This window comes from Tachypleus tridentatus, chromosome 7, assembly GCF_004210375.1.
Source record: "Tachypleus tridentatus isolate NWPU-2018 chromosome 7, ASM421037v1, whole genome shotgun sequence".
Classification (NCBI taxonomy): Eukaryota; Metazoa; Arthropoda; class Merostomata; order Xiphosura; family Limulidae; genus Tachypleus; species Tachypleus tridentatus.
In genome coordinates this window covers 29,492,666-29,505,782 of record NC_134831.1, presented here as the reverse complement: position 1 = coordinate 29,505,782, position 13,117 = coordinate 29,492,666, and the positions used below count along the sequence as shown (strand labels likewise).

The 13,117-nt window shown below is 31.4% G+C and overlaps 1 protein-coding gene across 2 annotated transcripts in view; it reads left to right on the top strand.

The window, feature by feature from the left end:
- The first annotated feature begins 1,616 nt into the window (after positions 1-1,616).
- Positions 1,617-13,117, top strand: part of LOC143255358 (uncharacterized) — a 136,134-nt gene continuing 124,633 nt past the window's right edge. For both annotated transcript variants that reach the window (XM_076510877.1, XM_076510878.1), the window contains exon 1: positions 1,617-1,719. In XM_076510877.1, the coding sequence (XP_076366992.1) occupies positions 1,683-1,719 (37 nt within the window). In that variant the 5' untranslated portion in view covers positions 1,617-1,682. The remainder of the gene's footprint in view (positions 1,720-13,117) is intronic.

Below are 13,117 nucleotides of genomic sequence, written 5' to 3'. Positions count from 1 at the left end.
ATGTTTATAGTATTTTCTTTTAAAGTTCATTTAACATTGTTGAATAACGCTATCACACTTTATAACAATGTTTTGTGCATGGTAATGCTGGGAGAGTTTTATCACAAAAGGGATAATGAATGACACCAAGATGACATGTTTGGTAGCAATATACTTGGTTAACGGTCAAGTTTCCGATAATTCAATAATGCCATACTTACTAGGGTGATCTTCTTATTATATAAAGGTGTAACAGCCCTTTTGAAGGAAGAATATTCAAATAATCAGCTTGCCAATTACATATATCTAAAGGCCACATCATTTCGAACGCCATGAGCCTTCAATATATTTCATGGAGGCGTAAAGTATTGCGTAGAAAAGCGTTTGAGAGAGTAAAGGAATACGAAACCACATTCATAACTTATCTTCACTGATGGAGCAAAATCTGCATCCGTAAAGTAAAGGTTGTGGTAACGAAAGAGAACTTTTCGACCCTAAAGTCACTGTCATGAAATGGTATTTTTCTGGTATCGTCAACTAAATAATAAAGAATATCTTGAATGTGTCAAAGGATCACAAGCTGGAAATTTGCAAGATTCCATTCAGAACTTAAAATCAACGAAGGCCAAAGAAACTTGAATCTTATCAACACAGTTGGACCATATACTTCTGTAATGTCTGTTGTTGCTCACAGAGACATATTTCTTGTTTGAACGCGATTATAAAAATACTATTAATCAGTTCAGTTACTTATGAATCTTTAAGTTTCTTAGATACGTTCTCCTCCTATTTCTGAGCTTATAAGCATCTGCAAGCTAATGCATATCATAATTTGCGTTATCTAACGTAATTGGATTTTTGCGTCATCCACACAGAACGTATTTGTGACATAACTTTCTAACAAGGATATGTGAGTCCGCGAGACTCTTATCGTTTCTAATTAGATGGTTAACGATGTAAATAAACATTAGATAATTAAGTTTTACTTTTGTATAAGAAGTCATAGTATCATAAGACTATTTTAGTAAAAACTTATTTGATCAACTTAGTACATGGTTAATATAGAAGAAACGTAACAGGAACAGTTTGCTACGCTTATACATCAATAAGAATGCAAGAGCAGTACTACAACGTAGAGTTGTCACAGCCACTAGAGTAATAAACGTCCAGGAAAACACATGAAACTCATGAAACGTGGAGAATTACGTTGTTATGGTTAAGTATATTATTCATGGAATGTCCCCATAAACAGAAATAACATACAATACGACACGATACGCGTTAGGGCATTAATAGTTTCATGTTTCTTTTTCTCTTATTTTTATTAACTCCGTATTTTCTTAAGAAAGCAGACAGGCTGTAACATTTTGTAATGAATTATGCTCGAACAACTCTTTACTATGAGCGAGAGAGGCGGTGATTAAGGCGGGTTCTTCCCGTATGTATTTAACTTACATTGGCAGTATACGATCACCCGCTGTCTTGTTAATGATATAACCTGCTAATTTGAGTGTTCAATGTGAAGCACTATACACAATCTATATATAATTTTAGTAGTATAGATGGCGCCACTTTCGATTGCATCACTCTCAAAAGTTCTGCTACTAGCTTCGGCGTATCTACAGTCCAATGTTCAGTAGACACACACCTAGTTTAGAGTGTAGACGTAACAGATCTTGGGCGACTGGATTACATTCTACGAGATGATTTGGGTTTGGCTTACAGTACTTTTTGCGGAAGGTAAGTTTGTGGTAATTGGTCTGTAATTCCATAGTAAAGATAATACTATCTTTAAAGAGCGAGCTTTAGTTTACTCTTCGTTAGTTGTTTCGCTGCATAACATCAATGCAATACACTAAAACCTTAGAGTACAACAAAATAGTCCAGGTACATCTACATTAGAAACAACTACTAAATAAACATGTACTTAGATGACAGAAAAGTCTCAAACATTTTTATAGCTCTGGTAGAGAAATAATAGATAATTAGAAGACTAAATATAAATTATTTTGTGCTTAAAGTGACATTTAATGGAAACGCCGTATTCTGAGAAGAAGACAAGGTTAGCAATAGCTGCATTTTATTTTAGTTATATTGAACATACTTATAACTTGATTTTACTATTTTTTTTTAGCAAAACGCGTTTGTATAGAAATATTGTTGTTAGAAATTAAGAAATTGCAAAGAAAATGTGTTTATTTTATCATACCCCAGATGAACTTGAACGGAAAATATTTCTAAGTCTTACAAATTTAATTGTAATTGTAACGTTCAACGTTCTTTAGAAAAATAAATATTTTAATTGCTTTAGAAAATTATAAAAATTATAATAATTGAATAATATTGAACAGTAGACGTAATACTAAATTAGATTCAAATACTCCGTATAGAGGACGCTATATTTGCAATAAACGAGTGCACCTCGCAGTAAATTTAGTTATATAATAGTTTATTAAACTTGAAAAGAATATGTGATATATATATATATGTGTGTGTGTGTGTTTATCCACGTCATGTTAGTAGAGAGCGCCACTTTCAATTTTAAATATAAATGGTTTGTTAACACTAAGCTAAGTGTTAACATCTAGTAGCAAGAAAATAAAACGAAAGGCTACTGAAAAGCATTCCAGTCATCAAGAGTCGTAAATTATGATCCCAATATCCTTTAAATTAACATGAACCATTTAAGGACAGGGAAATAAAAAAACGTATATTTATGAAGGAATTAAAAAGTAATAGTTTTAACGAATATGTGGAAATTTCTGTCGAATAATTGAAGAGAACATTTTGAGAGGAGCTTAATTCTTAAGTAAAGGTTTGTCATTCTATTGGTCAAGAGATGCCAATTTTATCTAGCATTCTTTTATTCTTATATTATTTCTGCTCCAATTTCGATCACAACTATTCTGCGTTTAAAGGAATGCTTTGTTAACTTTCTATGCAGTTAAATTTCGTACCTGTTCGATAGCCTTAATATACTAAATTAATTCACCAAACATAAAATATGTCTTGAATCCTCGCGTATTCATTAAGTAAAAAGAATATTTTTTGTTTGGTCTTAAGGGAAATTAAGAGAAATACTGCGATATTTTCTTTTTACGGAAAGAAACACAGCGTGTAAAGAAAATAATTATGAGCTACAAGTTATAAAAAACGAAAACAACAAAAATACTATAACAAGCTACTTTATATATCTCGTCTATTTAACTTTTAAAAGGTAGTGGTATTGTTTTCAATACCAATAATATTACGAAGGTTTGAAAAATATGTTATTCTCTTTGTTTGTTTTAGAGAAAAGCTACAAAATGGGATATCTACGATATATCATTTGCGTTTATGTATAGAATAGAAGAGCTTATGAAAGACGAAATATTTTCTACACTCATACTGATTCACTATCAAAAGTGGATAGAAATTTAACACAATAGAGTTTTGGATTCTTAAAAAGTGCTTTGCTGGCAATAATAACGCACTCGTTTGCCTTGAGGGAAGTTTTAGGTTTGATTCCAATCTAATGAAATACAGTAAATTAAATTAGATTACCACAGAATAACTGACATCCACCTAGTACTCGTAATAGTAACGTGACTATCATGAAATAAAGGAAAAAAAAACATATTTTTTTTCTAAGATTGTTTATTGAATATCAAGGAAAGCGACTTGGGGTATATTTTCCTAAGTCATATCTAATATTGAAATAATGAACTAGTGGGAAGAGGGTTAGTCAACATCACCCACAACCAACACGTGGACTACTGTGACGTTACGCCACCCATATACATAGCTCCAAAATGTAGATTGTAATTTTTGTTTCGATGCAACTGAACACGAACCACATATTCTTGGATCCTCAGCCCGTCTCGTTACCTACAACGCCGTTTCTCCAGGGAAAGTGATAAATATAGTAACCGGTGTAGTTGCAAACTTAAAATGAAAATTAACTTAGTAAAGAGAAAATAAACCACTAATTTTAATAACAATAATAAACTGTAAAGAGCATTAAACTTTCTATAATTATTCTAGGTAACTTTTGACAAAAAGTCTTGGTATTTATTGGAAAATATATGAAAACGTGATACGTAATTTAAGCTTAAGACAGTTAAAATATCGATATAAAAACCAAATGAATATGCATATGTAAGGTAAACTTCATCAGATTAGATTTACTATCTTAACATTAAAAATAATGCATTGTGATACTGTTGCATCAAAGTTTCATTCCTTAAAACAATCTGAAAACATCTGTTATTTCTCTTCGTACATGGAACAAAATAACTTAACAAGGTAAAGCTGAATGGCTTAGGGTTTTGCTGCCTTAAGCAAAAAAGTTTTCTGTAGACATAAAATCGTTGCTTTTCGCCACTTTCTACGAGATGTTCTTACGGCTCTTGATGAAGAGTCGATACTCGTATCACACTGTAACAAAATGTCAACAACAATATTTCGTTGTTTGCACCTTAAGCAGTCGCTCAACTCACTCACACATACAAGAGTTACTCAATTTCTGTACACTGGTGTTCGTATTAGACCTCTAAGGGAGCAAAAAAAATGTTAAGATTTAAGTCTAGACTTCATTTAAGACGAAGTCTAAGTTTGCGGCGGTATTGAACTGCGCAAAACGTAAACGTTCCTGTTCTTTAGCTTACACACTCTGAGGTGGAAAGAAAGTGAAACATAGACTGGAAGAGATGAAGTTCATTAGGTTTCATCAACACGAAATTATCACTTTGTGATTTTATTTTCCTGAATTTTTGAACACATGATTAAATCAATAATAGATGGAGTTAAAAGTGATTAAAGAAATATATAAATTTCACGGTTATATGGTTATCTCGATGATAAAGTAATAGGATATGAAAAATTCTTGGAAATGATAATTAATTAATCTAACCAAATTCCATCCTACTGAATTGAATAGCTCGGTGAAACATTTGTTACACTTTCATTTGCAAAAAATAACGTTAAATAAGATACATTTAATAACTTTAATGATCCTATACAATTATTTTCCTTTCATTTATCTGTACTTACATCCCTATTTATGACAATATGATATTTTACACCCAATATAATTTAATTTCTTAAAAATGTGATGGCGAGTATGACGTAAGATTTGATTCCTTTATTCTCTTGTCCCGTTTACTGTTAGTAATAGTACTAATTTTTTCTTCCTGATCATTAAATATTCGAGGAGTATACATCGATAAAATTAGACAATCTGAACCTTTTTTCAGTATAAATAATAATAACATTCACCTACAAACTTCCAAGTATCTATTTACCTTCGCCATCTACATCACTACCATAGTGAATTCGAAACTATTTGTCCGCCCTCTCATTAAAATACACAGTTTCCGTCTTGGTCTATATGAAAATACCTTACATTATTCTTTATTACACCAGGAATGTAACAAATAGAGTTAAACCAATACATGCATGAAACACCAGCTTATTTAAAAAACAAACAACTCTTCTGAAACTGCAGTTGTTTAATCTAATGTTGACACGTAAAGAAAAATAATTTAAAATTCAAAGGATGTATGTTCGATTCAAAGTCCCATAATGTATTTTTCTCAGACGTCACTCAATGGAAACGTTGGTGTAACCGTGAGATATTCTGATGAAATAGTGAGTAATTAAACCGATATATCATGTAAAAGTTTATAACAGTAACAAATTTCATGTTATTCTTGTTGAAACTTACGGTAATTCTTTTCTACTTAGCTGTGCATGTGTCAGATATTTGTGTGTGTTTGTTTATACCAGCGTATTGTTTTGTATTATATATGCAAAAAGGTTTAATAAGCAGAATTCATTATATGAAAAGAAAATTACATTATCATGTTTAAACATGATGAGAGCAGGCTGCATTACACTTATCTAAAGGCTAAAACATGTTTTTATTATTTTGAATGGATGAGATTCGGTTATATTACATTTGTATCTATGGCTCAATGTTAACGGATTGTATAAGCAATGTACAATAGTTTTATTGCGTTTATTGGAAGAACTACATTCACCCAGGATCAAGGTTTGTTATATAGATTTTCTATACAACAGATGATTTTTAATCTAGACCATGTTTTTGCTTCTTATTAAATAACAAAAATTTAAGAAATACACTTTATGAAATTGAATATTTCAAAGTAAAGAACTCCAGCTAATCATTCAGTGAAACACACCCCTTTTAAGACCAGCTCAGAAGAATCCACAAGTGTATTCGAACAAAATCTGAAAATATTATATTTATTGTTCAAGTCAACACTAATTCCCCTAGAGGCATCAGTTACAAGCTAAATTATCTCTTTTTTTTTTTTTTCCTGAAAGGCGACACGAAATAGTTCTTTGACTTGTGATGTCACGATTATATCGTTTTCGTCATTACATATTATTTGACAGTTTTTTTAGTAGATGGTACAAGAGAAATTGCTAATTCGAGACACAACAAAACAATATTTTTCCTTTTTTACAAGCATATGTTTTTGAGAAACTTGCCACAATCGATTTACCATTAAGCTGTAAAAAACTCTGTAGATACATTGCTTAGAGCTACTGTGAACTAACGATGTAATGTTAGCATTCAGTAGGGAACGCTCCATATGAAAATAACTTTGGGTTTATTATCGATTTTTTTATCAGTTGATAGAAATTTCTTCAAGATGAGTGTTTCAGAAACTGTCGTTATCACTTACACTACAAACTGTATTTTTTAATTTAATTTTCACTCTTATGTAATTTACTGTGGAAAATAACGAATGCTGAAAGAGCGCTCAAGTATTTACCATATTAACCTTACAATAGCTAATAGTGAAGTTAATGCAATTTCTATTTAGGTTTATCACAGTAGCCAAGTGAAGGTGTGTATAAATACTGTCCTTTCAGGTCTTGCGCATTAAGTCCTCTAATGTATCACGCGTGTATTAACTTGTTTGCTATACATTCTAAGAATTAGGCTATTAACAGCTACGTAATTAACAAATGAGATCCAAAAATGCGTGTATAAGCACAGAACGTACCGAATTAATGTAACAATTATTGAAAACAAAATCAACAAGGAAACCATTGCAACATTGTCAAGAGTCGTTATCCTTCTCTATGTACAAGATCATACACGCTTGTTTTTAAGATATTTTAAAATAGTAACTCTTACGTTTCACATAACAGTGATGGCAAACATTGTGCCATTTTAATCTGTTACTAATATGAATTAAGTGAGATTATTTTGTAAATTTAACACTGAACTGAAAACTCTCATAATCAATACTCTACTTTAATGTGTTAATGTTACATTTTATTTGTAACCTATATTTTCTTGTCTAAGATAAAAGGTAAACCATATTTTGTTTTCCAAAAAAGGTGTATACCAGAGAGTCTATGATACAAAACTGCAATTAAATAACTAAAACTAGCTAGATCATAAAAATTAAGAAACTATAGGGCAAACAAAATAAGGCTGACGCAACTGAAATGACTTAATTCGGTGTGGTTTAAATCTGATTGATAATGGTATCATTATAACTTACTGGTACACATTCTCTTTGTATAAAATAACTTTCTTTCAGAGTGTTAAAATTTGAAAAAAATTACTTTGATACCGCGTGTACAAACTATGGCGCATTGTTCTCTAATATAAATTAGGTAGATATTTAAATGTAAAGTGTGTTTGTGCTGAAATAAAAAAAATAATAAAATCCAGAAAACTTTTAAAGGCTATTGATAATTGGAATGACCTCAATTATGACCTCAATCTCAAGAGATCCGTTAGCTTATCCACAACTTGTTTATATCAAAAGGAATTGTTTAGTTATCTAATTCCTAGCTATACATTACGACTAATACAACAGTACTTATGACACAAAGCCAACCCTTCAACTGTTAGGAAAATCATAACTAAAAGGAAATAGCGTGGATCTCTTGCTGTTAAATTCATAAAATGTTTATTTTAATTCTTTAACATGAGTTACAATAAAAATATTTAAAGCAGCTTAGGACATGAGCGTACATGTTCGTTAAAAAAAATTTAAGCTCAAAATATGAAATGTTTCTTATTTGCATTCATATACACCGATGTTTAGCAAATTTCCTACACGCAAAAAAGTGAGATGTTAAAGAGGTTCGTGAGGAACTATAGTGAATCGAACCTGCGTTGGTAAAAATGAACTATAATTAATATATTGGAAAGTCTAGCATACTTTGCCACTCTAACAAACGCAGAGAAACATATAATAGATACGAAAATTAAGAGGATAAAAATCATTATTTTTAAGTAGAGCTATAATTAATAGATTGGAAAGTCTAGCATACTTTGCCACTCTAACAAACGCAGAGAAACATATAATAGATACGAAAATTAAGAGGATAAAAATCATTATTTTTAAGTAGAGCTAAACGTTCTAGATTGCACATTTTTCTACATGAACACGGAATAATTTAATGAAACAGTTGTTAAAGTATTGAATTATTAATTTATTTAATAAGCAAAGTTATTCATCTTTTTAAAAGAACAATATTTTGTACAAGAATTACATGCTAGCGTTTCGTCGTTAGAGTAACGAGTTTAGGTAATTTACCTACATTATACAATGTAAAATTGTTGAGTGGTCATATATTGTAAGTGACGAAATATACTACTGATATTTTCCTCGTGTACGTAATTTATAAATACGTATTTAAAACACAGTATTATGAATTGGGAGTTACTTCTATGATTTAGTGCACTTTGAGGATCATATGAAGATTATTTTGTGCATTTTTTATTAGAATGGTAAATAAATATTTACCGTTGTTCCAATAACTGATTATTTGTTTTCATTTACCGAAGCTTTCATTAAGGTCACACGTACTTATTCTCAAATACAACTTAGCCAAACTCATAGAAATGCTCAAAGCTGTCATTTAAATATCTCAATGGAATCAGACAGAAATATGTTAAGAAAATATAGCGAGAAACATAAACAGTACCATCAACCATCAGAGTTGGCGAAAAAAAAAGATTTATTTCTATTCTCCATGTTTGTTTCTATGTAATTGGTAAAATGGTTTGATTATACCTGACTATATGCATACTTTGTGATTTCAAAATGATAAATTGTTCCGTACTGTAAACCACTTAAAGTATTACAAGTTATGTTCGAATATAACATTGTTCACACTTTAAGATCATTTAATACATATATATATATATGTATTTCAAGTATCCAATAACATATTCATGTAGAGTATGCATATGTTTTCAACACTTTCAATTTTGTGATGTTATTCACTCATTCTTATTTAAAATGTATTGAAGATATTAATTTAAGTAAATAAGAAATATATAAATTGTCAGTTAATTAAAAACGAAATTTTGATTACCCTTTAATGGGATAATTACAGCCGAGAAAAGCTGAGTATTCATTTACATGCGAAGTACGTTCACACTTGTCCCATATACAGTAAAACCTGTCTAAGCCGGAAACTGCATACCCGGAAATATCAAAATTTTGCAGCCTTTCTCCAATAAAAGGCCCTCTGATGGCAGAACCTCCGTAACGCGGACGGTAGACTATCTTTCACCTACCTCGTCTATCGTTTGTTTGTTGTTGTTTTTTGAATTTCGCGCAAAGCTACTCGAGGGCTATCTGCGCTAGCCGTCCCTAATTTAGCAGTGTAAGACTAGAAGGAAGACAGCTAGTCAATTCTTGGGCTACTCTTTTGCCAACGAATAGTGGGATTGACCATCACATTATAAGGATTCCACGGCTGAAAGGGCGAGCATGTTTGGCGCGACGGGGATACGAACCCGCGACCCTCGGATTACGAGTCGAACGCCTTAACACGCTTGGCCATGCCAGGCCTCTTCTGGTCTATCAACAAGTAGCATTAGAACCTGAGTAAGGCATAAAAAATGTTTTTGATTAAATATTATTTTCTTATTTAATTAATAATTTAAAAATATCAATAAATTCTTGTTTAATTAATAATTGATTTAAATATTAATAAATTCTCGGACATTTTTTTACAGTAAGTATTGGTTAAATATATTCTGTTTTTTTCTACCGTCATTATTTTTGCAGTTAAATTAAAATCATGATTTGTAGAAATATATTTGTATTTTAAGCGCAAAATTCTACTTTTGAAATAATATTCACGAAAAAATAAATATCTATCTTCCCTAATTTTAAAATTTATGGAAAATTTACCATGGGCAATAAGTAAGAGTTAAATTCCGCGCTGTTTAAAAAAATTAAGGAAGAATCAACTTCTTGTTGGGTGTGTTTGTTTTTCGTATAGCAAAACCATATCAGGCTATCTGCTCAGTCCACCGAGGGAATCTAACTCCTGATTTTAGCGCTGTAAATCCGTAGACTTTCCGCTGTACTACCGGGAGGCTTTCTGTAAAATGGAAAGCGAATAATAGGAGCGTGGATGACAAGTACTATATTCGAGGAATTTTTGAACAAATTAAACAAAATAATGGAACAAGAAAATAGGAATATTCTACTTTTCCAAGATAATGCAACTCGTACCCAAAAGTTCAACTTTCAAATGTTCGTTTGGTCTTTGTACCTCCATGTACAACATCAGTTATACAGCCACTAGATAATAGAATTATACAGTGTATAAAATTGAAATACAGAAAATTGATGCTTCTGCATATTATCGCAAACATGGACGACTGTAAGAAAGCATCTGAAATGACCATGAAAACTGACGTGTTAGATGCAATTGCATTTTTAAGTCATTCAATCGAGTGCGTAATAAAGCGCTTTCGAAACTGTGGATTTATTCTTAATATTGGCGGAGATTATGGAGAAATTGTTTGTTATGACGATTCTAATGAAATCCAAACTCTGATTGAGAAGACTGATGTAGATGATTCTGTGAACGCAGAAAGTTTTGTGAACGTTGACAAGAATGTTTTAACAGAAACTGATTAAATTCATTTGAAATCTATAACAGAATCGCAATATAGTAACAGTGTGAGAGATTCAGAAGATTAACAAAATGGAAAAGATAGTGAGGAAATAGAAATTCCTATTTCATGTCAAGTGTTAAGTTACATTAACGCTATCAAATTGTGTGCAAAAATGAAGGGGGAAAATGAACTTCATAAAAAGGCCGTAGAATTGGCATTCTGTTTCAACCGCATGAGAAAGCCCATTAAAAAAAAACGAAACAGTTGAAATTGGACACTTTCTTCAAATAAATTTGATTAAGATTTTGTGTACTTATGTATAGTTTGAATGCCTATTTTTGTTCTTATTCTAATAAATATAACATAAATAGTATAATAACTTTATTCACAAACGTCTTACTTTCCTTAAGTCAAGTAAGTATAAGGTTCCGCTCAAAAATTATATATAATTCAGGAAATTCGTGTTCACTACGTCTAAGCCGGAAAACCTGCTTAAGCAGGGAATTTTACTCGGACCCTTGCGATTCTGCTTTAGACAGGTTTTACTGTACTTGGTTTACACTGATCTCATACACTTCTAATTGGCCAGGTGGGTTAAGGCGTAATCTGAGGGTTGCGAGGCAAATTTCGATCACACAAACATGCTTGCTTCTTTAGCCGTGGGGGCGTTATAATGTGACGGTCAATCCCATTATTCGCTGGTAAAAGAGTAGCCTAAGAGTTGGCGGTGGGTGGTAATGACTAGATGCCTTCTTTTTAGTCTTACACTGCTGAATTAGGGACGGCTAGCGCAGATAATCCTCGTGTAACTTTGCGCGAAATTCAAAAAATAAACCCTTCTAATTAAAATACTTTTAACAACTAAAAATACATTTTGCTTCGTTACAACAAGGTTGGACAAAACAGTCACTTACTTTTTGAGAGAAATCATTTTCAGATATACACCTACCGGAGAGAAAATATTCCTTATATTGTATTACTATCGGTTGTCGAAATGTGTGTATATTTCACTTTTGAACATTAACAAATGTTCCTGTTGTATTAGTTTTTGCTGCAGAAATGCGTTACATAAGATGTAATATCAAACCAGTTCCTGTAAATTTCACATTTTTCTTATCTACAACTATGAAAACTTTTTTTTATCATGAAATAATTGTTAAACATGTGAATAATGTAGAAATAAAATTGACTAAAAGTTGGTTTTGGTTTCAATATTGGTCTTTGGTTAAATAATTCAGCTTTACGTTTCACCTGCTTATTTTAAACTTGAAGTCTCCTCAATAATAACTTACATAATTTCAAGTGAAGAATTTATTACGTATTTAATGTTTTCGCTCTTCGTTTCGTTGTCATTATAATTATATCCTTTCAAACTATATGTTAAAAAGTAAGAATATATTAAAAATCACCCAGATTCCGGGGTAACTTAGATACTTTTTTTAACATAGTGTATCAGCTGAATTTGAATAATGACACTCACTCACTCAGTTTATTTATCGGCGAGTCAAGCATTTGATGATTCATTAAGTGCTACGAACTGCAAATGAATTGTTATTTAGTATAAGCTTGTGATCACAGTTTTGATAAATGCGGTCATCTTTCGCTCATTGTGGAATGTTGTTAACATGATCAATGAATGAAGTTACATGCGAGAATCAGTGTTCATAAAGTCGTGAATTATCTTGAGAACTTCTCTGAACAAAGTTTTTATGTTCGATGGAAATTAGTTACAGTGAGGGTGCCTTAAAACTAGTGTGGTTACGAATCTTACACTCTAAACTTCTGAGTTTAAATAAATACACACCAAATAACTAATTTAAATAATGGTTATTTCGTGAAGTATCATTCATTGAAAGTGAATTGGTCTATTCGTAGTAAGATATTTATTATTTGGTCTACACTTAAAAGGTATAATATACGAAGATTTTCATCAAGTTTAATACTACTGTGGTCTAGCAGCTTACTATTACTAGTAGTAGTTACTAAGTAAAAATAAGCTACTTCCAATCTAGAAGTGTTGACCATAGAATGAACAACCAACCTGCAAAACCACATCATATGCAGCTACTATAAACTGTCATAGTTCTAAATGTCTCCACTTTCTGATTGTTGATCAGTCTAGTGGTGTATCGTGGCTCGAACGTTAAACATTTTGATCTGCACTCCGGCACACATCATAAAATTCAATATGTCATCGATTTAATAATTTTGAAGAAAAAAGTAAACAAAGGTAAAGAATGA